The sequence below is a fragment of the Musa acuminata genome, chromosome BXJ2-10 (assembly GCF_036884655.1).
Source record: "Musa acuminata AAA Group cultivar baxijiao chromosome BXJ2-10, Cavendish_Baxijiao_AAA, whole genome shotgun sequence".
NCBI classification, from domain to species: Eukaryota; Viridiplantae; Streptophyta; class Magnoliopsida; order Zingiberales; family Musaceae; genus Musa; species Musa acuminata.
In genome coordinates this window covers 17,276,126-17,301,886 of record NC_088347.1, presented here as the reverse complement: position 1 = coordinate 17,301,886, position 25,761 = coordinate 17,276,126, and the positions used below count along the sequence as shown (strand labels likewise).

The 25,761-nt window shown below is 37.6% G+C and overlaps 2 protein-coding genes across 3 annotated transcripts; one reads left to right on the top strand and one right to left on the bottom strand.

Annotated features, from left to right (window-relative positions):
* Positions 1-14,766: 14,766 nt before the first annotated feature.
* Positions 14,767-17,884, bottom strand: LOC135581578 (actin-2). Of its 2 annotated transcripts, XM_065127827.1 has the most exons (6): positions 17,800-17,881; positions 17,224-17,259; positions 16,528-16,598; positions 16,023-16,416; positions 15,328-15,941; positions 14,767-15,246 (listed from the first exon to the last, which is right to left on the bottom strand). In XM_065127827.1, exons 3-6 carry the CDS (start codon positions 16,585-16,587, stop codon positions 15,181-15,183), a joined length of 1,134 nt encoding a protein of 377 aa, XP_064983899.1. In that variant the 5' UTR covers positions 16,588-16,598; positions 17,224-17,259; positions 17,800-17,881; the 3' UTR covers positions 14,767-15,180. The 2 variants fall into 2 exon arrangements, with proteins under 2 accessions (XP_064983899.1, XP_064983898.1); XM_065127826.1 differs by lacking the exon at positions 17,224-17,259 and having other exon boundaries at positions 17,800-17,884.
* Positions 17,885-18,967: 1,083 nt separating this feature from the next.
* On the top strand, positions 18,968-25,761 carry LOC135625878 (uncharacterized). The gene is made up of 4 exons (XM_065130997.1): positions 18,968-19,120; positions 23,590-24,997; positions 25,077-25,182; positions 25,359-25,761. Exons 2-4 carry the CDS (start codon positions 24,959-24,961, stop codon positions 25,493-25,495), a joined length of 282 nt encoding a protein of 93 aa, XP_064987069.1. The 5' UTR covers positions 18,968-19,120; positions 23,590-24,958; the 3' UTR covers positions 25,496-25,761.

The following is a 25,761-nucleotide window of genomic DNA, read 5'->3' as shown; positions in this document are numbered from 1 at the left end:
ATCATCAAAACCCGAGATTCAACAATCTCCCCCTTTTTGATGATGACAATCAATTGATAAAGGAGTTGTCCTTAACTCCCCCTATCTAAATGCCATAGTTGAGATAAGTCATCCTTGAATTCAAGACCGAAGAATTCAAGTGACGTATTGATAAGTTAGATCAGTTAAACTTATCAATGCTTCCATCATGATGCCCATCATGATGTATCTCTTCAAAAATCATGTCAAGGCATGACATTCATCATCAAGTTTGTATTATAGTGTTTGTAACTGTTCATCATGTAAACATATAAAGCTACGAAGGACTTTTTACATGATGCACACATTTGAGATTTTCTAGCAAGTTTGCATTTTCTTCACAATATAGAATATCAAATTAAGATATGATGCAGACTATAGCACATGTTCACATATCTTTTGGTGATGCAAGGATGGCATAACATTGTTTATAGCATCACTCAAGTATTTGCAACTATGACATGATTATGATGCAAACTATAGCACATGTTCACATATCTCTTGGTGATGCAAGGATGGCATAACATTGTTTATAGCATCACTCAAGTATTTGCAACTATGACATGGTGTTTATCAATTCATATGTTTCTCCCCCTTTGTCATCAACAAAAAGCATGATAGCATTATCAAGTATATAAAGGAAGTCATGACACATATATCTCTTTATTGTGTTTGCTTGACGGAGGAAAGTCATTTTACAAAGAGTTTTTTTGTAAGAGTGTATAGGAACATCCCATTTTTAGCATACAAACCGAAAAATGAACTTCTTACATGCATTTGGTTAAAAATATTTGTCACATAATTTGCAACATGTTATTTGATCAAGCGTTGTCAAGGCATGTAATAGTAATAACATCTGAAAGATAATTTTAAGTATTCGGACACATTAACATTCCTAATTCTCTTCTTATGTAATCAAATTGTTCTTCACATAGGGGTTTTGTGAAGATATCAGCCAGTTGATGTTTGGTATCAATAAACTCTATGGTTACATCATGATTAGTGACATGATCACGTATAAAGTGATGTCTAATATCAATGTGTTTTGTTCTTGAGTGTTGTATAGGATTTTTAGTTAAGCATATTGCACTCGTGTTATCACATTTAATGGGAATATCTTTAAGATTCACTTTGTAATCTTCTAAAGTGTTTTTCATCCATACAACTTGTGCACAGCATGCACTTGCTACAATGTATTCAGCTTCGGTTGTTGATAGGGCAACCGAGTTTTGTTTCTTAGATGACCAGGATACAAGGGCATGTCCTAAAAATTGACATGATCCTGATGTGCTTTTTCTGTCTAGTTTGCAGCCAGCGAAGTCTGCATCAGCATAAGCTGTTAATTCAAAATTTTCTGATTTTGGGTACCATAGTCCTAGATTGGTAGTTCCATTAAGATATCTGAGTATTCTTTTGACTGCTTTGAGATGAGATATCTTAGGGTCTGATTGAAATCTAGCACAAAGTCCTACACTGAACATGATGTCTGGTCTGGTGGCAGTGAGGTAAAGTAAACTTCCTATCATACCCCTATAGGTTTTTTTATCGAAGCTTTCTCTATTCTCATCAATTTCTAACTTAGTGGAGGTGCTCATAGGAGTGTCAATGGCTTTTGAATTATTCATTTTGAACTTCTTTAGCAAACTCACAGCATATTTGGTTTGACTAATAAAGATGCCATTGCTTAGTTGTTTGATTTGTAGGCCTAAGAAGAATGTTAACTCTCCCATTAGACTCATTTCGAATTCATGACTCATAGTTTTCGCAAAGGATTCACACAGAGATTCATTTGTAGAACCAAAGATAATATCATCAACATAAATCTGAACAATGAGAAAATCATTTTCAAAATTCTTGATAAATAATGTAGTATCAACCTTGCCTTTTATGAAATTATTTTCAATGAGAAAAGAGCTAAGTCTCTCATACCAAGCCCTTGGGGCTTGTTTTAAACCATAGAGAGCTTTAGTTAATCTAAACACATGATTAGGGTAGCCATTGTTTTCAAATCCAGGAGGTTGTTCAACATAAACTTCTTCGGAAATGAAACCATTTAGAAAAGCGCTTTTAATATCCATTTGAAATAACTTAAAATTATTGCAACTAGCGTAGGCAAGGAGCATCCTTATGGCTTCCAATCGAGCCACAGGTGCGAAGGTTTCTTCGTAATCGATACCTTCTTCTTGGTTGAAACCTTTGGCCACTAATCTAGCCTTGTTTCTAACCACGATACCATTTTCATCTTGCTTGTTTCTAAAGACCCATTTAGTACCAATTACTAAATGGTCATTTGGCCTAGGAACAAGCGTCCACACCTCATTTCTCTCAAATTGATTTAATTCATCTTGCATTGCGATAATCCATGAATCATCTTTCATGGCTTCATCAACACATTTGGGTTCAATTTGGGAGAGAAAAGCGGCGTTGGCACAAAAGTTTTTAAAAGAAGATCATGTTTGAACCCCCTTTGATGTGTCTCCTAGGATTAGCTCCTTAGGATGAGCATCTATATACTTCCAATCCTTAGGTAAGGATGTTTTGGAAGTGGATGCAACCAAGTTGCTAGTTGGAGACGGGGTTTCGTTTAAATTCAAGGAATCAAAATTAACATCATCATCAAGATCATTTTTCTTAATTTCTGAAATCTCATTGAAAACAACATGGATGGATTCTTCAATAATTAAGGTTCTTTTATTGAAGATGCGAAAAGCTTTAGAAACCGAAGAATAACCAAGAAAGATTCCTTCATCAGATTTAGCATCGAATTTTCCTAAGTTATCCTTTTCATTCAAGATAAAACACTTACACCCAAAGACTTTAAAATATGAGACATTGGGTTTTTTGTTATTCCATAACTCATAAGGAGTTTTGGAGAGTAAGGGTCTTACTAGGACTCTATTTAAAATATAACATGCAGTGTTTACAGCTTCGGCCCAAAAATATTTGGGTAGGCTATGTTCATTCAACATGGTTCTTGCCATTTCTTGCAAATTTCAATTTTTTCTTTCTACTACCCCATTTTGTTGAGGATTTCTTGGAGTAGAGAAGTTATGGTTGTATCCATTGAGTTCACAGAATTCTTGGAAGTCATGGTTTTGAAATTCTCCACCGTGATCACTTCTAATTGACGAAATCATAGATTCCTTCTCATTTTGAACAAGTTTACAAAACTTGGTAAAATGTCTAAAGCATTCATTTTTTTGTTTTAAGAAGTAGGTCCATGTATATCTGCTGTAGTCATCAATAATGACAAAGGCGTATTTGCTACCTCCTAGACTTGATGTAGAGATTGGTCCGAACAAGTCCATATGGATCAATTGTAAGGGCCTAGAGGTGCTTATTTGATTCTTAGCTTTGAAGCTACCCCTAATTTGCTTACCTAATTGGCAAGCATCACATACATTATCTTTGATGAACTTGATATGAGGAATTCCTCTTACAAGTTCTCTAGATGATACTTGATTGATTAGTTTCATGCTAGCATGACCTAATCTTCTATGCCATAGCCAAGCATCCTCATTCATAACGGCAAGGCACATTTCATCACATAAGTCATTGATGTCAATAGTGTAAACGTTGTTTTGTTTTAATGCAATCATAGATATATTTTTGTGTGGTTTTTCAATGATGCAGGCATTAGATTCAAATCTTATAATATATCCTTTATCACATAATTGACTAATGCTCAAGAGGTTATGTTTTAGACCATCAACTAGTAAAACATCTTCAATAGAGAGGTTGGATTTGTTACCTATGGTTCCTTTGCCAATGATTTTACCCTTGTTGTTGTCTCCGAAGGTGACATATCCTTCGTCTATGCTAGAGAGCTTAGAGAATTGAGATGGATCTCCGGTCATATGCCTTGAGCATCCACTATCAAGGTACCATTTCTTGCTCCTAGCTTGCGATTGTTTAGTTTTCTACAAGAAAGAATGATGTTTAGGTACCCATTTGCTTTTGGGTGCCTCATAAATAGATCTACATTTTCTATCATGTTGCATAGAGTTTATCATGGTTCCTTTAGGAACCCAAATTAATTTGTTTGGACTTATTTTCTTGAATGGACAACAATGTGTCTTGTGTCCAGATTTGCAACAAAAGTTGCACTTGGTTTGGTGTTGAACATGTAAGATGGGGCCTTTTACAAAGGTAGTTGGATTTTGGTGAGGACTCCTCACAAATCCAATCCCACTTCTTTTGGGAGCATGACCCTTGTTTGTAAGGATCATGTTTAATGACTTGCTACCAACCTCGAATTTCTTCAAGGTGTCCTTAAGTAGCAAGTTTTCTTTTTGTATAGTTTCTAAATCATGACATTTGATACATGAATTTAAACTGTCATGATGTTCGACTTTTAACTTATCAAACTCACAAGTAAGATTATCATGTACCTTTTTTAGCAACTTGTATTTTCTATTTATAACTTTGCATTCATCAAATAAATCATGGAAGGCATTTAATAATTCATCGAAAGATAAATCAGCATCTAATAAATTCGTTACCTCCTCTTCGATAGCCATAAAGGCGTAATGAGCAACTTGCTCGGTGTTGGATTCCTCTTCCTCAGATGCGCTCGAATCATCCCATGTTGCTTGGAGCGCCTTCTTCTTTGTTGTTCTTTTCTTGACTTGGGGACAATCACTTTTGTAATGTCCCGGCTTTTTACATTCGTAGCAGATCACTTGGTCCTTCTTAGGTTCAAGTTTATTTTTCACATCGTTTTTAAACTTGTTTCTTTTGAAGAATTTCTTAAACTTTCTTGTCAAAAGTCCCAAGTCATCATCACAGTCCTCATCACTTGAGTTTTCTCTCAAGTGGCATTCAGAAGTTTTAAGTGCCATATCCTTCCTGTTCTTTGGAAGGATGTCTTCTTGCTCTTCATGAGCTTTGCAAGTCATTTCGTAGGTCATTAATGACCCGATTAGTTCTTCAAGAGGGAAATTTCGCAGATCTTTTGCCTCTTGAATGGCGGTGACTTTAGGATCCCAACTCTTAGGAAGGGATCTTAGTATCTTATTAACAAGCTCAAAATCCGAAAAGCTCTTTCCGAGTCCTTTTAGACCGTTGACGACATCCGTGAAACGGGTAAACATGTCGCCAATGGTTTCACTCGGTTTCATTCGGAAAAGTTCAAAAGAATGCAGCAACAGATTGATTTTTGACTCTTTCACTCTACTTGTGCCCTCGTGGGTCACTTCAAGTGTGTGCCAAATATCAAAAGCAGTTTCGCAAGTTGAAACACGATTAAACTCGTTTTTATCAAGTGCGCAAAATAAGGCATTCATAGCCTTTGCATTAAGAGCGAAAGCCTTCTTCTCCAAATCGTTCCAATCGATCATTGGAAGAGAAGATTTTGAAAATCCATTTTCAACAAGGTTCCACAGTTCAAAATCCATAGAAATAAGAAAGATCCTCATTCGGGTCTTCCAGTAAGTGTAGTCCGTTCCACTGAACATGGGTGGACGTGTAATCGAATGCCCCTCTTGGTTTCCGGCGTATGCCATCTCTCTTGGGTTTTAATCCTTTAGAGAGTTAACCTTGCTCTGATACCAATTGTTAGGATCGAGAGCACTAAGAGGGGGGGGTGAATTAGTGCAGCGGAAATCTTACAATGATTAAAAAACCAAAAGCTGCGTTCGTTTAAAAACTGTTATGATGCAAAAGCAAATTCTCAGTTTGTATCTAAGTGCAGTTTGCGTCTAAGCGCAGATTGCGTCTAAGTGTAGTTTTGCGTTTAAGCGCAGTTTACGTCTAAACGCAGATTTACGTCCAAACGCAGATTTACGTCTAAACTCAGATTTACGTCTAAACTCAGATTTACGTCTAAACGTTGTTTTACGTCTAAACGCAGATTTACGTCTAAACGCAGATTTACGTCTAAACGCAGTTTTACGTCTAAACGCAGATTTACGTCTAAACTCAAAAACTTGTTTGTATACTTGCAGAAGGCAGTATGCAGTTGGAATCAAGATGTAAATGTGAACTGAGATCTGAGGAAAACCGATTTACGTCTGAATGCAGTTTTACGTCTAAATGCTGAAAATCGTTCGTAAAATCGTAGAGGACAGATTGCAGTTATCAATAGGATTAAAGTGTAAGTGTAAACTGCAAAGAAGCTCGTTCGTAAAAGCACGAAAAACAGTTCTGCAGAATCAAACGCAAACGTAAACTGTAATGTATGAAAATACGAATTTACGTCTGAATGCAGATTCGGAAGAACAACACTTGGAACTTGTTCGTGAAAGCGCAGAGAGCAGTAGTAATGAGGGAGGTTTGCAGTAATGATAAAGTGCTCGAAAATAAACGCAAACCAGAGATTTAGAGTGGTTCGGTCAGCCTTGACCTACTCCACTTTTGGCTTCCTCCACCGATGAGGTTGCCAACGTCAACTAGGTGCCTTCCTTCAATGGGCGAAGGCCAAACTTCCCTTTTACAATTTCTCTCCTTTTGACAGGCTCAGGAGACAACCTTTACAGACCTTTCTCTCCTCACTTTACAACTGAAAACTTGAAGAACAGAAGGAGGAGACTTAAAGGCTTTACAACACTTTTGAGCTTCTTAGAATCACAGAAAAGATCAAGATTTCGATGTAGGTCTGTATCTTTTCAGTGCTGAATGGGTGGGGTATTTATAGGCCCCAACCCAATTCAAAATTCGAGCTCAAAACGATCAAATCCCAGAATTCTGGGATCAGGCGGTTGCACCTCTTGACTGGAGAGGTGGCACCGCCTGGCAGAGCTCGAAGACTGAGCTCAGGCGATTGCTTCTCTCTGCCAGAGCTCGAAGACTGAGCTTGATGGTTGCATCACCTGGCAGAGCTCGAAGACTGAGCTTGGTGATTGCATCACCTGGAAGAGCTCGAAACTGAGCTCGGTGGTTGCATCACCTGGCAGAGCTCCAAGCTGAGCTCAGGCTGATGCACCTCTCTGCCAGAGCTCGAAGACTGAGCTCGGTGAATGCATCACCTGGCAGAGCTCAAGACTGAGCTCAGGCTGATGCACCTCTCTGCCAGAGCTCGAAGACTGAGCTCGGTGGTTGCATCGCAGCTCGAAACTTGAGCTCTGGCGGTGCTACCTCTTGGCAGAGGAGGTTGCACCGCCCAGTCTAGCTCGAAGACTGAGCTCTGGGCGGTTGCACCTCTCGGCTGGGGCGGTTGCACCTCCCAACCCCATAGCCCAGGCGGTTGCACCTCCTGGCTGGGGCGGTTGCACCTCCTGGTGCAATCAGGGTCCGAATGGTTCACTCCATTCGGCCCACTTTGAATCTTTTCAGGGGCCCAATTGCCCCAAGATTAAGCTAATGGGATCACCTCCCATTTTCATGCTTAATCATCATGCTAACTACGATTAACTCTAAGACAACTTCTGCAGCTTTGCTCCGATGCGTCAATCGCTTCTTCCGGCGAGTTTCCGGCCAACTTCCGTCGATCAACCGATAACCCTCGGTGATCCTTCTGCGGACATCCGGCATACTCCTGGACTTGCGACGATCCACTTGGTGAGTTCCGACGAGCTTCGCTTGGCAAGCTTCTGGACTTCTCGGATCTGTTCACGCTGAACCTCCGACGACCGTCCGAACTTCCGTCGAACTCTCGAACTCCCAACGTGATACTGATCTTGACTCCGGCGCAACACCTGCTGCTTGTCTTACTCTTATCGTAGTTAATCCTGCACACTTATCTCAACACATAGATTAGATAACAAATGACAATTGACTTCATCATCAAAACCCGAGATTCAACAGATATGAATGAGACATCTTATATTATTAACATTGAGTAATTCAAAGATAGACCACAATGATTGTGAAAACTGTCTTAAAAAAGATATATCAACCGAGTCTTGAAAAGATTTTAATATATAACTTTGTTCAGTAAATCATAAAAGCAAAATTTTAGTCAATATTAAATGGTTTGAAAAGAATCAGATAAAGAAGATATTCTTTGTATATACATAGTTAGAAGTCTATACTCAAGCTTGTGTCAGAAAAGATATCAGTTTTACAGTTAAAATAATAGGTATATATTGGAATTACCTAGAAGTAAAAATACTAAAGGACTATAGAGAAAGTAATAAGATATCAGGAAGGGACAAATGATTATATGCTCATAAATTATATAAGCTTGAAATGATGGTATTTTTTTTAGATGCTAATTGTATAAATTGCTTCGAAACTCTACCTTACGGTTAATATCTATATTAACTAGAGAGATAATTTATTATTATTATTAATAGAAGTTGATTTTGTGGCATGAGGCCACTGATTAAACTTTTGGATTATGAAATTTTATCTCAAGACTTAGTGTAGTCAAACTCAATTACCAAGTCATTGAAGATATTTTGTGATATTGCAGTAGTTTTCTTCTCTATAAGTACTATTACATCTCTATGCATTATGGTATAAAGTACTTGATGTTAAGAGATGAGGAGTCTAGAAATATCCAATGTCAATTAATTACTTGATTTTCAATGTATTGATTACTAGTTTATTCACTTAGAACTTATAATCTAAAGTATTTTGAAAGAATATGTTCTTATGATTGGGTTTGTGAGCAATCGATAAAGGATATGGTGATGCATGTTTGAGTAGATACTATAATTAACATTCTTGCTTACATACTTAAGTTATTTGTTTCTGCTATCCTATTCACAATTATATATGTATATATTATAGTTGAATGTGATGATAGGATTATTTTGATAAGATAAATTATATGGGTCATTTTGGACTGCATTAGGAAAGCCTAACAATATTGTGGTACATAGACTGAAGTGTGACATTTATGACATATAATCGTTATGACTCGTATTGTTAGTCAGACTTAATATAGTATTATTATATTTATTAGACTTATTAGCCTATTTTTAAAAATTCACATGCGTGTTTATAGTTTTTCTAAAATTTCATAATCCAATTGAGTCAAATTATTTTTTAAATAAATTTTATTTATTTATTTTTAATTTTAAGTGTTTTTGTATCTTACCAATTAATGAGCCAAGCGGATGAATGTTAGATTATGTGGCCCTATTTAATTAGGTAAGTTATATTATAGATATAATTGTATTCTGATTTTGGTTATTCGCTAATAGAAAAGAAGTTCATGTTAAAGTAGGATTCTTTAGAGATAACATTGATGGGAGGAACTCTCTTAATAACTTATCCTAAATCCTCTGCTCTCACCTATAAATAGACAGGACCTTTAGGGGCTAAATAGAAGCATCTCATAGAGGATTTAGTTCAAGAATTATAATTTGTCTCTTAACCCTTTTCCCTAACCATCAATTTAAGTGGTCCTGTCAAAGGATAGGAAGAGAGAAAGATTTAGTTCTCCTTGTAGATTGATATCTCAGATTTGATGATGGGGCACTTGTAGATCAGATAAGGTTTGTTCTTCTGAACAACAATGAAATATTTGCATCGTAATATTGTTAGATCTAATTTTATTTGATTTCAATCTTGGCTAAAAGTTTTTTCGCATTATAGATAGTATGATTACAGATTTAATGCTAACAACAATTTCACAGCCTACTTTGGTGTCACCATAGGCTCGGAAGATTCCCTGTTATCGACCTATTTCGTTTACACTAAACATCATCTAAGAGGGAGAAGGGACTCCAGTCGAACAAGATTGAAAAAGAAAGAGAAGAGGTCGATCATCAAATAGCATGATGAAATCGTTGCCGAGGCCTTGGTCCTCGATAAAACGAAGAATGTCGGACTCCTTTCGATCGAGGACCTCTAGGTTAGGGGGATTTCTCGATGCTCGTGGAGGAGACCGAGGCGTACGAGGAGCGAATAACATGTTATAGAATCAATCAACATGTTATAATCAAATCAAAATGATATGTAATTCATATTAAATTAGATAACAGTTTTTGTAACCAATAATTTTTCTAGAAAAATATTCAATATTTTAAATATTTTTATTTTATTATTTTTTTCAAATAATATATTTAATTTAAAAATAATTAAATTATCCTTTAAAACTTTCTTATATAATTTGACTTCTAACCTCAATCGAATCAATTGTATGTATAAAAATATAATATTATAATAATATATAAATAACATGTTATAGAATCAAGTAACATGTTATAATCAAATCAAAATGATATATAATTCATATTAAATTAGATAATAGTTTTTATAACCGATATTTTTCTTAGAAAAATATTCATAATTTTAAATATTTTTTATTTTATTATTTTTCAAATAATATATTTAATTTAAAAAAAAATTATCCTTTAAAACTTTCTTATATAATTTGAATTCTAACCTCAATCGAATCAATTGTATGTATAAAAATATAATATTATAATAATCTATGAATAACATGTTATAGAATCAATCAACATGTTATAATCAAATCAAAATGATATATAATTCATATTAAATTAGATAATAGTTTTTATAACTGATGGTTTTCTTAGAAAATATTCATAATTTTAAATATTTTATTTTTTTCAAATAATATCTTTAATTTAAAAAATAATTAAATTATCCTTTAAAAATTTCTTATATAAATTGACTTCTAATCTCAATCAAATCAATTGTATGTTTAAAAATATAATATTATAATAATCTATGAATAATGACTACTAAGGAGGTACAATATGATATCATTTATAATATTTTTAAAACCTTAATAAAATATTATTAATATTATTAAAAAATATTACAAACAAAACAAATAAAAAATAATGATAGAATTTGGTGAAAGAAACCTTTGAAGAGTATTTGAGATTTTTTTAAATTAAATATACTATTTGATAAAAAAAAATAAAAAAGATGACACCTTTCAAAAAAAATCTAAGTATGTTATAGAAAAAGCGTCCATTTATAATTACTTCCTCACTAATTACATAAAGTTGTTCTCCTCGAAATATAAAGGAAGGTAAAAAATTTTGATTTCTTATGCACACTGACCCTCTCTCTTTAGATATTGAGCTTTCATTATCTTTCTACATAGCAAACATTTGTACTCTACAGAGCATCCATTAATCTTTTGTGAACCTTTTGCATAACTTGATTTGTGACGTTCTGGAATTGAGCCATAAGAAACAGAGATCACATCCTCTCCATCCTTCCAAATTAGATGGACCATCAAATTTTGATTTTATTATATCTATAATTAATTATACAATAAGAAAAAGATATCAAATCGACTTCATTCTTTTCTGTGATCCATAATTGATTATATAACGAAGAAAAGATATTCTATCCTTTCATATTGAATATATATATATATATATATATATATGATAAAAATTTTAGCAAATTCTTAGAAAATATTCCTCTATTTTTCTAGGAAACGCCCCTAATCTTCATAATTCTCAAGCAACGTTTTACTTTTTTGCCTAATATCTAAAATATATATATTTTTTTTTCCTATTGATCAGTCCATAGTTTGTATCAGTCTAGTTAAGATGTTATTATAATATTTCTAATATTACCTTAAAACATAATAATGTAGTATAAAATCACTATAATATATTTTATACAAATTTTATAAAAAATATTATGTTTATATTTTTTATATAATTTTATAATTTTTCAATAACATTAGAAAAACACTGTATTAAAGTAAAAAAAAATGTTATATTATAGTGTTTTTATTTTCACAGTATCAGGAAAACACTATAACATAGAATACATTATGGAATTGATCCTAAATGAAATTAAATAAAATAATATTCACGATGGTGCATATAATTAGGAGATTTATATAATTCTAAAGGAGAATTTATTTCAAATAGTTATGTGATGGGGTAGGATGATACTGTTTTGGATATCTTGTAGTTTAAAGTTATATACTCAAAGGTAACAACACTATTCCATAAGGATGGTATCAGTCTTTCATAAATGATAATAAGTGAACACTAGATATATCAATATTTCACCCAAAGGTGAAAAATAGATGATATCAATAGTTCATCATATTTTGAAAACTCAAAGTATTAATATTATATTATTACAGTGGTACTTCCTTCAGTATATTATTATAGTGAAACAGTTCGTGACAATACGATACATACGAATCTAGCCCCGTGAGGAACATTATCATATGGAGGTATGATCGGGAGCTACTAGGAGCTCCACTTCGGTGAACAACATGACGGCAAGAAGGGTTATGGATTTAAGGAGTGAAGACTATGGTACCGTAGAGGCGGGTCTTCCGTGCGTGCATCGAATTTTGCATCGGATGAAAGTTTTGGTCATCAACATATGGGGGCTATGTACCACCGAGGGAAAAGTTAGAATGCAAGTACCAGTGAGTCCCATAGGAGAGACTTGATCATATAGAGGTATGATCGAAGCAATTGGAGAGTTGGACTGCTCCAGAGCCCATATTCACTTAAGGAAGCTCGGCAAGTCAGAGGACAAGGTCGAGTAAGTGAACGTTGCTACCAAAGAAGCTAAGGAGAATAGAATCGGTGCAAACCCTATAACATGATGGCAGAGGCTATGCATGAAGTTGTAGTCTATCTTTCCATCGACCAAAGGGAACTGCTTGGAGAACACAAAGGTGTTGAAGTAGGGGGTCGAAAAGGATAAGGAAGTGATGACGAGTCTAGAGGGACTTAGCTACCCAAAAAATCAAGCATCAGTTAGAATGGAGATAGACTCGAAATAGTGCCACAGAAACATATCTACTGATCATGAAGAAAAGGGATGTAGATGTGAGGCGACGGATAGTAGGGCCATGAGCATGTCAACGCCATGATACCATAAAGGTGGGACTTCCGTGAAAGTCATTGATCCCTTGCTCTAATGAAGGGAGAGCGTTAGGTCGTGAAAGATGGATTATTTTCAACAGTATCATCCTACTCCATCACATAACTATTTTCAACAGTAATATTATAATATTTTTTTACATATTACTAAAAATATTATAACACTTCCGAAAAAAAAAAACCCCCCAAAAAGATGGATTATTTTCTAATATTCGCCCAAAAATTCTTATAAAAATCCGGAGAAATGAACTCTCCTAAGCAACAGAAGAACACGAGGTCGGAAATGGTCCAACGCTTCTTTCCCACGACTTCTTCTCCTCCGTCGTCATCCATTATCATGTTCAAAGGCCATAGCCACCGTACGTACAAGAGAACTGTCCAAGAATAGCCACCCTGCGTCGGTATAAATGCCTCCTCGTCTCTCGTCTTCCTCAACACACGCTCACTGCACCCAAAAATCCTATCACAACCTCTATCAGACCGAGAAAGCTACGTCGGCAACCACCATGAGGGCGAGCTGCATGGCCATCCTGCTCCTCCTGTGCTTGCTTCTTCTGACAGCTGCACCGGTGACCTCCGACGCCATCTCGCCTGCCGCGATGTCCATCGTCGCCTCGCCGGCGCCAGCGACGAGCGGATCCCCCTCCTCCCAGGAATGCCATGACCAGTGCCTCGCAAGCAAGAACTGGAGATTCTTCTGCAATGTCAAATGCTACCACAGCCTCTTCGAGAAGAGCAAGAAAGCAGGTAAGATACTGTGATGGGCTAATGTCCAGTTCTGTAACTTAACTGTTTGGTGTACTTGGTTGCAGAAACTACTGATGAATCAAGCAACTCTCCCAGTCCGAGTCCGTGAAGGATAATTAGCTGTCGTTTTGGGATGGATGATCTCTCCGTTTCTAGTTTGAGTGTTTCTTTTTAGCTATAATTCTATTGAAATATGTCTTGGGAGTTCGTTGATGGAGCTCCCAATTTTCATTCTTTTTTCCTGAGATTTGATGCATCTCAGAAATTTTTTTGGTGTGGTTTTCCTCTGACCTTCTTTCTGTTCTCGAGAAGCGTCTGACCGAGCTGCACTCAATAAAGAAAGGATTGTTGAAGTGTTATTTGTGTATCGATCCATCAGAAAATAAAGTTCAACATGTCGAATTGGCATTAGCTTTTTACTCAGTCGCGATGGCTTCTTACATCGAAAGCATTTCTAGTGAGAATGGATTAAGTCTTCCTCTTCAAGAACGGAGTTGGAACAACTCGGTGCCACTGTCCTCGAACAAAGAGTTGTTCTATGGTTTCTGTGGTTCGTCAGTTATGATCTTTGTAGTCCGAATGGTGAGTACGAATGAGTAGAACATTTGGTTTCTGGGTAAAGATTAATTCTGAAGAAGTTATGAATTCATCCATGGATAGCTCTACTTCAGCAAAACACATGTCCAACTTACCACTAACCCAAGGCAAAATTACTCGGTGAAGCTCTTCGAATTAGAGACCAAAAACACAAAATGCTAATAACATGTCAGAGAAAACCCCTTGAATTAAGAATTTATGAACATATATAAGAAGAAAGAGAAATGAGTGATGATTTTGTCAAGATAGAGAAGAAGACAAACTCCTTGAGGCCATCAAAAGCAAAGGCAGACTGCAACAAAAATGAACAATGGTAGACGAAAATTGAGCCTGCGACAGCTATTATTTATAGGACACACGAGTAGGCATAAAAGGACATACAACTATTTTATTTTATACTCTGCACTCGATAAATAACAAAGAGGTCAGACTGAGATACCCTTCAAATTAAATTAAAAGCACCAGTATTGATGCAAGCATTCAATGTTCCAACAGTTATCCATCACGAGAGATCAAGCTTAAAAGTAGTTAAATCTTGAAGCTGGAAGCTACATAGAACATCATAATTTATAGAGACCAAACTAAACCTTTCTGTTAATTGGTTCAATTAGTTTCAACTATTTCGTGAGAAAATACAAGACAGTCGATGAGATGAATAAAAATAATGCCATAAAACCAACAAAACCACAATGTCTTTTCAACAAGCTTAGACTTAACAAGTCTTCATACAATGATTTCCAATAAAATGCATCAAATTGTGTACCAGATAAACTGAAGAAATGGAGCACAAACCAAGCCTGTAGATGCTGAACCAGCATCCACATTACAAACCCAAATAAACCGGGTCTGAAGGACCAAAAGATGGTGATTCCTAGCAACACCAACTGCAAATACTGATGGTGCTTTGACCCAAAACATCATCTAACAAGGGGGCTTCTATAAGCCCATACATTTTCAAAGCAGACATGCATCTCACTTGCAAATCTGACAATATTTGGCAAACCTATCATTCCAATCAAGACACAACTGGGACCTAAAAATCTGCCTGCAGAACAGGAAACTAAAGCACCACATATATGGAAGCTCAGAAGCATTTCCTGTGGACAATTGCTGGACCAGACTCCTCGTACTCACCCTTTGAAATCCACATCTGCATATTTAAGTGTGACAAGGTCATGCATCACGTATATCTGCAAAAAACTGATATCATGGAACCAGGACTAGGATATACCTGTTGGAAAGTACTAAGTGAGGCAAGGATGGATCCTCCGATCCAGACACTGTACTTGCGTTCAGGTGGGGCAACCACCTTAATCTTCATGCTGCTTGGGGCAAGAGCAGTAATTTCCTTGCTCATACGATCAGCAATACCAGGGAACATGGTTGAGCCACCACTGAGCACGACGTTTCCATACAAATCTTTCCTGATATCAACATCACATTTCATAATGGAGTTATATGTGGTCTCATGGATTCCAGCAGCTTCCATGCCGATCAGTGACGGCTGGAAGAGGACCTCTGGGCACCTAAATCTCTCAGCCCCAATGGTAATGACCTGCCCATCCGGGAGTTCATAGCTTTTCTCCACAGCTGAGCTCGTCTTGGCAGTCTCCAACTCCTGTTCATAATCAAGAGCGATGTATGCAAGTTTCTCCTTTATGTCCCTTACAATTTCCCGTTCTGCAGTTGTTGTGAAAGAATAGCCTCTCTCAGTAAGGATCTTCATGAGGGCATCGGTGAGGTCACGTCCAGCGAGATCCAAACGAAGAATAGCATGAGGCAGTGCATATCCTTCATAAATTGGAACAGTATGGCTGACACCATCACCAGAGTCAAGCACGATACCTAACAAATAATAGCCCAATCAAGTAAATGATAATTTTAAATGGTAAATCACCCTACTTAATCAGTCAGACAGATACTAACCGGTGGTACGGCCACTAGCATAGAGGGAGAGGACTGCCTGAATCGCGACATACATTGCAGGCACATTAAAAGTTTCAAACATGATCTGGGTCATTTTTTCTCTATTTGCTTTGGGGTTAAGAGGAGCTTCAGTCAGAAGTATCGGGTGCTCCTCAGGAGCCACACGGAGCTCATTGTAGAAGGTATGATGCCAAATCTTCTCCATGTCATCCCAATTGCTGACAATTCCATGCTCAATTGGATACTTCAAGGTAAGGATACCTCTTTTGGACTGAGCCTCATCACCAACATAAGCATCCTTTTGGCCCATCCCAACCATAACACCTGTGTGGCGAGGTCTGCCAACGATACTGGGGAACACTGCTCTAGGTGCATCATCACCAGCAAATCCAGCCTGTTCAACAAAGGCAAGAGAAGCACGAATCAGTTTGGCATATATGCCCAGAATTGAAGCACAAAAATATACTTCCAAAAAGACAGAATTACTAATACCAAGCTGACTGACCTTGACCATTCCAGTTCCATTGTCACAAACAAGAGGTTGGATATCCTCAGCATCAGCCATTTTCTATAAATCTGAAGAAGGGACATGAGGATATCAGCAAACCTACAGTTACAGACTAGTGCTAAGGCATGCATTAAGAACAAATTAACCAAAGCGAGGAACTCTCCCTTTCAAATATTTTTTATCATTTGAGTTGTGACTGAATATTTGATACAAGTAACATTGGTATGAGTAGCACTATTAAGAAAATACAGAATTAAAACATCTTGTGGATTTTCTCTCCTTCTAAATATATAAAGGAGAGAGTTCATAGTCCCTCAGGAAGAAAACATCTTGTGGATTTTATCCCTTACTTCTCTCCATAAAGATAACATCTCTAAGGAAGAGAAGATATTGAGCTTGGCTTTTTAAAAGATCCCCTTAAGACTTAGGATCTGTTAGCTCTCCTCGACAAAAGATCAACTACTCTTGCAAGAAGAGCAGCGAACTTCGTGTTTACCTTTAACAACAAAGGACCAACAGATCTGGAAGGAAGATAACCTAATGCTAAACCGCATCAAACATTAAGAGAAGAAATGGCTGAAATGTTAACATTGAATCCGGAAGATATCAAGTCTTAAAAAGGTCAGAAGATTAAAAAGTCCAATGTAATATTGGAAATCAGTAAAAACTAGAATGAAAGCCTACTTTACCGACCCAATCTGTTCTTTCTTAGTCTCCAATGTCTTGTATCTGTTAAATATTTGCAAGCAATATAACCTGTTAGTACGTCCTTCGTAATTTTGGCTACTTACGAAGAGAGCAAAAATTGGACCAGAGATGCAAAATAAGAAAAAAAAATGGTTCTTTTTCTACTAAATTCACTGTCGCGAAAAGGATGCAATAAAAAGGTCAGATCCGACAACAAATTAGTAAAGGAGACTCAAAATAATCATTAGGAGATGGCAGAACAAAAGAAAATCATTAAAAAAAAATAGCAGACTTTCGCACAACGATGTGAATCATGATCAAAGGAATCCACGATCAGATAAACGTGTAATTTCTAGATCTGATGGTCCCGATCCACTCAAAATTAAGCGCGACAAGTCCGCCTCTTAAGAAAAGACAAGATCGCCTCGAAGACGCCGATCGGGCTCGAGGTCACTAGATCCAGAGCACCAAACCGTAAATCTACAATATCCCGAACAAAATACGAGACGAAGAAACGGAGCTGCGCGCAGAATCGATCGACGAAGAAACAGATCTACGAGATCGGCGGAAACGGGTTCTCACCTTTGTCGAAGAGGAAAACTGGGGGGCTGAGTAAAAGGGACGACTAAGACCAAAGAAATAGCGCAGAAGAGGAAAACGGGTTATCACCTTACTCGCTTATATAACTAAAGATTACTGGATAAAGAAAAGGAAAATTAGGGTATCATCCGAGACATTTGGGCTTTATTTGGACTGAGATGTCCAAATTGTTTGGGATATCCCAATTTAAAATTTGGGCTTTATTTGGACTGGGCTTAACTCATCAGATACATCCTCCCTTTACCCACCAAATCTGTCTGTAGCTAAGTTAATTCGTCGTTCCTAAACCAGAATTCTTAGGGCAATGGTTTCAAGGGAAGCTCTACTAAGCTTAAATGCTAGTCAAATTTATTATTTGATGTTATTTATTTTAATAGAAAAAAAAAACATAGTCCATTAAATAATTGATTTATTGAGTTAAAAATAGGATATTTTTGAAAAAAAATCTATTATTTTGAGAAATTTCTACTTAGCTCTCCCTTCTTCAAAAATTTTCATAGGCTTTTTTTTTTAAAGATGATTTCATTTCTTCGTCTTTGCCCATCATCTCCTCTATTTTAGTCATACCATCCCCTTCGTCCTTGTTGTTACCTTGGTGAAGGAGGAATTGCGAACGACGATGAGGGCATGTTGGCCCTCCACCTTCTGCTCGTCACCCTTGATCGTATTCACTATTCATCTCCGTCCCATTACCCCCACACTCCATCGGCCACCATTTTTGTCCTATATTGCTATCCTCACTTATCTTCTACTTTTTTTTCTATAATTATCATTATCCTTGCTCTTAATCCTAATGAGGGTAGAGATGAAAGTTTGGATAATCTAAATATAACTACCTCATAAAGTAGAGACAATATCTATCTTTTCGAAAAAAAAAAAAAACTCTACAAGAATTTTTAAATAAGGGGATGCCTATCTTCCCCCCTTTCTTATTTTTTTTTTTAGAAATTACCCGATGTCACTTATTAAAGGTTTTAATATGTTTAAACTTAAATCAGTTCGTAGTCTAAGTGGCAAATGTAACATTTGAATAGGCATATCATAATAAACTTATAAGGCAAGATATGATCTTTTGAACTTTGAAAGGATATATTAATAAATAGGAGGTCCAAAATGCAAATTGTTCGCCCTCGAGCGCGTTTACTACGGGCGACTCTCAACGGGAGTGCGGCGGAGGAGGCTATGGGTTGGGAAGATTACGCCATGGCTGATCTCTAAGAAAACGCTCCGAAAGATGAACAAGAGTATATCTTAGTTGCAAGTAGGGTTTCTGTCATGCTTGATCCGATTTCTGATGGACAAGGTGCGTCGATGACTTCTCGCTGTTTAATGAGTCAGTTTCTCGATGTTCGATGCTCTTTTCTTGCTAGCAACTACTAAAATTTTGTTCCTGTGGGGAGATCGTCGGACTCTGGGTTTGGTTTCTTTGATCAGAACCAAGAGTGCCTTAGGATACTTGGGTTATTGTATCTTTTGATGCTCGCATGACTACTTCTAGCTAAGTGTAATACTACCAGTTTAACCTGCAGACATAGACTTAATATCTGAAATGGAGATAGTGGACAAGGTTAGGACGTATCTGAAAAATTAGACGAGGTTAGATGTGGACGATGCTAATGACGAATGATAGAACACTGAAATTGGCTGAGGAAAATGCAATCTGTACCTGTGGAAATGGGAAGAGGGAGTCAGAGGCTTTACGTAGTAATTCTGATGGTGCAATACCTTGAATGTGTGCGATGTTGTACGATGAAGATGCAAAATAGATCTTCCTGATAAAAGATGTTGGAATAGCTGAGGTTCTGTTTGGGGCCCTAATTTGAAGGTAGTAGGTGCTATTAAAGAAGATGTGGTAGGTTGCACCGGCTCATATCACATCCAGTTACCTTCAGGTGGCATCAAGTTATTTCTTATTCTAATGTTTAAGAATTATCTTGTGGAAGGATTCCATACTTTAGATGGACATGTAATTTGTCTTGGTTTATCTTATATATACTAAAGGGATTAGACTCTCACCATGGTTCTCTTAATCCAAGACAAGAATCATGCTTAGCCAAACTCACAGTTTCTAAGTAATTCGTAGAGAGTATGATCTTATTTTAATTTTAGCTGAAAACTGCTTTTTATTTGGACTCATAACAAGAATATTCAGATTTATATAATATCAACTGAACTCCTTTGGTTAAAGGAGAAAACAGATTGGTTATATCCTTATCTATTTCTATACATCATGATATTCGTATATATAGACTGGATATTTGGATGGTTAGTTAATATAGCCGGATATTATGATTGAAACTTTTGAAGAGAAGCCATTTTAAAAAATATGAGATACTCAACAAGCTTCATTTTTCTCTTATATTACATGCAACAAAGTGTAGAATAATTGTTGTTGTTGCTACTGAGGATTTGTGGTTCCTTAATTGTTGTATAATATTTAATAGCATAGACCTTTTGCTACCAAATCCAGCTGCATCATAATCTGAATTCGCTTCCGATCAGATATTAACATCACATGATGCAGTGCCTTTAGTTTCACATATTCTACTACCAATGCAAGTAATTGAAATTTCTTCTGTCCATCACTGTTTTTCTTGTTATGATGGATCTTTATCTTTGTCGTCTCAACTAACAAGCCCGTCTTTGATTAAGTAAAATGGAGCTGTATATTTGGACAACTATATATTGTACGTTTTCAGTCCAATGATAAGACATCATTCAACGATGCGGATTTCAATTTGCAATTCAATATTTCATTTTTATGTTTATTTTTCACCCAAAGAAAAGATTCTCCTACGTATAATGTATTGCATAGCAGCCCATTCTAATATTGATGTAGAAACTGCAAGAGTAGGAAGAAAGAGAGAGAAAGAGAAGAGTGATATTAGAGATTATAATAAAAGACTAGAAGAGAGAATATATAATTTTTTTAGTCAAAACTGAGATATTTAAGAGCCTTGCTATAAACTCCAGTATTTATAGGGTTTAGGAGCTGTAGTACAATTAATAAGGGTAATGATTCCCAAGAATAATTTCTCATTGGATTTCTAGAGAACTTGTATGTCTTTTGGAAATCCAAAATATGACTCTTTAGAGACCTAAACAACTTTAAAAATTTATTACAGTTGAGAAAAAAAAAAAACAGTGCACTTAACACAAAAGTTGTGTCCCAAGTTTAACACGTAGAAAGATGAAAATATTCTTCATTTTCCCATACAATTTTTAGGATTTCTAGGCCAATTAATTAATAATATTTTTTTATTTAGTATACTCTTATAAAATCCTTTTTAACCCTAGATGGTTCTCCATCAAATATTCTGAGTTCAGGTATGTTTTTATGGATTTGTTTTATTTTGTTTAAAAATTAAGATATGCCATGACTTTGTAAAACAAGGATTACTTGGGAGTTATTCTTTAATGGATGGCATATTCAGTACATACTATCTTAAACTTGGTATACAAATGATATACAATTGTCTCGCATCAATACTTCCATTTTTTTTTCCATAACTTGATATACGAAGGATTACTTGATCATGTACCACCCTCTCACCTATCCTTTGTAGCCAAATTGAACAATGTCTTGTTTGCAAGCTATTCACAGACCCTACCAAGCATTTTCTTTTTGAATGCTCAATTGCTAATGTTTTTGGAATCTCCTTCAGCCAAACATCAAAAACTCTTTCAAACTTTTGGTACCTCGTGACTTGGCTTAAGGAGAGCAATAATCTTTATAAAACTTCATCTAAACTTCTAAGTAGCCCTACTGCTTTCTCCCAATGACATGGATGGTCATCGTGCACTACAACACATTCATCGATAGGCTGTTCATCACTTATGCATACTTGTATAGTTGTTTGACATTGTGTTTTTCCTTGATTTTATGTGTTTTCATTAGGTTTCTATAAGTAGAAGCAGTTTGTAAGGCTGCGCATCGATTGCTCATCAGACTAGGCAAAACTATCCCAAATGGTCTAGTTTTCATGTGTCGTAGTCTGTTTTATACAGGTTGTTATGCGGTGCGAAACGTCAACCATCTCAGCTCCTTATAACCACCAAAGTATTACAGGACTGAATGAGCTTTTGGGGTAGTGTTGGGTCTTGTTTAGATATACATGTTTATATGCAAAGTATACGTAGACTTGCCTTACACCCCGACATCTGGTTAAGCGGTTGTTTGTAAACTTGTCGCTATCTTTTTTCCTTCCGAAGTCCTTGTTTCTTCCTTTTCTCTTTTCTTTTTTTGCAATTGAAGTGTTTATTGAATTGCTTGTTTCCTATGGTTTTTCCATGAGACATTGGGATTTATTCATCATTGGTTTTCTGAATCTAATAAACTTTCTCTTTTGTAGGTTCTTCGAGACCTTACTAGATTGCTCTTAGGTTGTCCCTTTGCTGACGAATATCATAGGGTACCATACCACATGACTTGACAATTCTAACTAAGCCTATGACACTATAGACCTTTGTGTGTTAACTAAAATGAAGCCAGATTTTGCAACCACTAGTCCAATCCATCCACACTAGTTTTCAAAGCACTCAGCTCTCATAAAAGATATCACTCCTTGTTATGAACATTCTGAGGGGTCAAGAGATGTGGAAATCTTCCCTCCCACAAACAGTTCTACTCTAAGCTTTACTCTACAAATTGATGGCTCTTAGTCACAGTATGATAATTCTGCATGTTTTGCCTTTCTCTTCAAAACATCATCAAACTCTACTTTGGCACTTGGTTTTGCCCCTTCAGCTGTCCAGAACCCCTCCACGTCCACGGCTGAAGCCATGGCTCTTTTTGGAAGGTCTCCAAGATGCCCTGGAGCTCGCTCAACTGGGCTATCTATCTTGCTTGTGCATACCTCATTAACTACATCAATGATACCTCTCTAATCCAATGTGAAGGTTGCATCCTTTTTCTTTTTGTCCATTAATTATGTAGATGAATTTTTTTTTCTTTTTTGAGAAAATAATTCGATAATTTTACACTCCACATCATGATCCTACAGGTCCTTTATAGGACTTGTGATGTACTCCAGATCAAGTAATTCCATCCGAACCTTTGCTTTGGTTTATTAGTTTGTTGGATTCCTTTCCATAGAATCAGTTGTTATCGTGTTCAAGTGCTCACAAGAACTCAAACTCAACTGTAAGTAGGTTTACCCTTAAACTAGTATAATAGTAGTCTAGTAGTCATGGTCCTGTTTCATCTGTATTAGTTGACAGAGGTAGATGAGTAGAAAGAGCGAAAGACTGAGTCTGATCATAAGTGGTGTCGTCGTGCCTTGAAGTCAGTATAACAAAAGGGAGACTTTCTCCTCTCTTATATGAGATAGCTTTCACAGAGGTTAAGAGAAATTCACCGACTAGAGTTAACTTAAGGAAGATCTTCGCTTCGAATTGGATTTTTCACAATTGTCGCTAACAACATCCTACTATATATAGTCGGGTTGGATGATGGTGCATGTACAACGCTGATGCTTCAGACTGCTATTGTTTTTGGGGGGTTTTTGCCTCGGAAGCGGACAACTCGAAAATGGCATTTCGTTTCATGATTGATGGAGATCGAAATTGATCCTAGCTGACTTGTATTATTTTAGTTGGCCATTTATGCAATTTCGAATCTTATCATGGAGCAGCACATCTGAGGGGTTCAAATTGAGCTCACTCAGCCATGCAATTCTAGTCATTGTTTGATCCAATTGTCCATCTGCTGGTTTCTTTTTCTTTTCCATCACCTAATCCATGTCTAAGTGCTGCCATTTTTCGTAATCGCAGGGTCCATTGTTGCCCAAGTGCTCATGGGAAGCGAGACGAAGTTTGCCTTGGGCTCATTGGAAATATCTCGCAGAAGATGCATCCTGTTTGCTGGAAAATAGTACAAGGGTTGTGGGACTCGATATTGATCGGCACAGGTTTGTTTATGAAAGCGAGAATTAAGTCTTGATTTCAAAACGAAGAGATATGATTGCAGACCTGCTGGCTCCTTCGGCTTCTCCGGTGCTTTGGCTTTTGTTCCTGTTCTCTGACAGCTGGGGCCCGAGCAACCAATCGATTTCACTACGCTCCAGTACGACCAGTCTGCTGATAGAGAGAGAGAGAGAGAACTCCGGTGCTCCGCTCATCGCCTGCTCGTTACCCGACAAACTCTCCACTTCATTGGAGTACGATGGCTCTGCAGTGAGAGAGATTCTGGGAAGCACCTACAGACCAGAAACTTCAACCACCACTTGCCTTATCAATCTGCCACGCACCGGGATCACGTAAGGAACGGATTCCTCCTCATCCATTGCAGGTACCGCTGCACCAGATGATTCTTCATGTTGGAGTATACGATCGTATTTGTGCGGTGCACTTGGAACGCCACGTTCATCACGTAATCCGAATCGAAGTCCAGGTTGCCAAATCACCACCGTTGGATACTGGGAAGACGGCCGTGGTGTCCCCATCAAGCCAACCCATCTGATGGTTACTCGATACCCAAAGTACGTGACCCGTTCCACGACCCTTGCGGCACATATGTACCCAGGTACTGCCAGATCAAGATCGAACGGTGGGAGCTCTCCCTAACAAACCATTTTACCGGATTGGCAGCGTTGGAGCTCCCAATTCATAGCCTCCATGTAAGAGGACACGACTCCATCGCCTCGTCTGCTGAACTTTTCATGTAAGAGGACATCTGCCATGGGGCCCGTAGCCATGTGACCAGATTCATAGACGTTGCCCTGTGGGGCAAAGCCTCGAGAAAGCCCACGGATCTGAATGCTAACCCCCTCCTGCAAGAGACGACTCTACAGTATCCGGCCAAAGTTGAGAATACCAAAAGCATGGACAAGACGTGCGGTTGGGACGGGTGAGAGGGTAGCATGCAGCACGCGTGGAATTAGCGTCGGCAATATTAGAATGGCGGCATCCCAGAGGAATCGCAGTAAAAGTGGGTTCCGTGAGGCATCAGCTTGCGGCCGGGCAGAAAGGGTCCCACATGAGAGACTGACGTGGCTTGCAGAATCTCCTCCATCTCGTCTCTGCCAATGGTATCTGATCTCCCACGTGACCGCCGGCCCCTTCGTTACGCAGTGGTCTTCCTTAAGAACTCCAACCACACCCCCTCTTCGCCTTCGGCAAAAGGGCTTTGTCTGCTTCGGCCATGGGCGACTCTTCTTCACCAGCCTCCTACATCCGCATGGTGATCACATAGCACAACCCCCCGGCTTGAGTGTGTTCTTTCGCTCCTTTCTCATGGTTCATGTTGGTGTGGGCTTCAGGTGCAGCTCCTGATCGAGAAGTGCCTTATCTTCCACATGAACAAGGACGAGTGCGTGGAAGCTCTCTCCAAGCACGCCGCCATCGATCCTGTCATCACTTCCACCGGTATGTTCATGGTCTTTTCCTTGTAAACATCGTACCATGTTACTATCATCGTATACGGCAAATCATGAGAATCGCACGCGGTGCTTCTACATAAGAATAGAGGAGGAATAAATTTGATACGTTATTATGCATGGGAAAGAAATCATTCGTGTCAACGAACTTGTGTTCTTTGTTAGTGTGGACCGAGCTGGAAAAGGAGAACAAAGAGTTCTTCGAGGCGTACTCGAAGAACCGAGAGGAGAGTGTCATGGAGATGATGCGGGAGATGGTCACGGAAATGGCTTCCCGAGACCCAGAGGATGACGAGGGCTAAGATGGCATCCATCAATCCAAATTATATATACTGTAATTAAGGAAGACGGGTGGGGGAGGCAAAGATGAGAAGGTGGAGCAAATAAGCTCCCGGAGAAGAAGAACCTACGGCTACTGTGGGTTTGTGCAGGACTCAGAATCTGCTGATGGGGACATGATGCTACGCTTAATTGGCAGCTTATGCGTATCATTACCAATGTGTATATTGATTGATGTGTACAAATTGCAATGTAATGGACGTGTAGGCTTTGGCTTGGCTTGTTTGAA

What these genes read in the sequence shown, in the direction of transcription:
- LOC135625878 (XM_065130997.1), top strand. Translation starts at nt 24,959, where the DNA reads ATGGGCGACTCTTCTTCACCAGCCTCCTACATCCGCATG. An exon ending in CAGCCTCCTACATCCGCATG is followed by an intron (nt 24,998 to 25,076) that starts GTGATCACATAG and finishes TGTGGGCTTCAG; the next exon opens with GTGCAGCTCCTGATCGAGAA. An exon ending in TCCTGTCATCACTTCCACCG is followed by an intron (nt 25,183 to 25,358) that starts GTATGTTCATGG and finishes GTTCTTTGTTAG; the next exon opens with TGTGGACCGAGCTGGAAAAG.
- LOC135581578 (XM_065127826.1), bottom strand. Translation starts at nt 16,587, where the DNA reads ATGGCTGATGCTGAGGATATCCAACCTCTTGTTTGTGACAATGGAACT. An exon ending in TGCTAGTGGCCGTACCACCG is followed by an intron (nt 15,942 to 16,022) that starts GTTAGTATCTGT and finishes ATTATTTGTTAG; the next exon opens with GTATCGTGCTTGACTCTGGT. An exon ending in CACTTAGTACTTTCCAACAG is followed by an intron (nt 15,247 to 15,327) that starts GTATATCCTAGT and finishes TTAAATATGCAG; the next exon opens with ATGTGGATTTCAAAGGGTGA.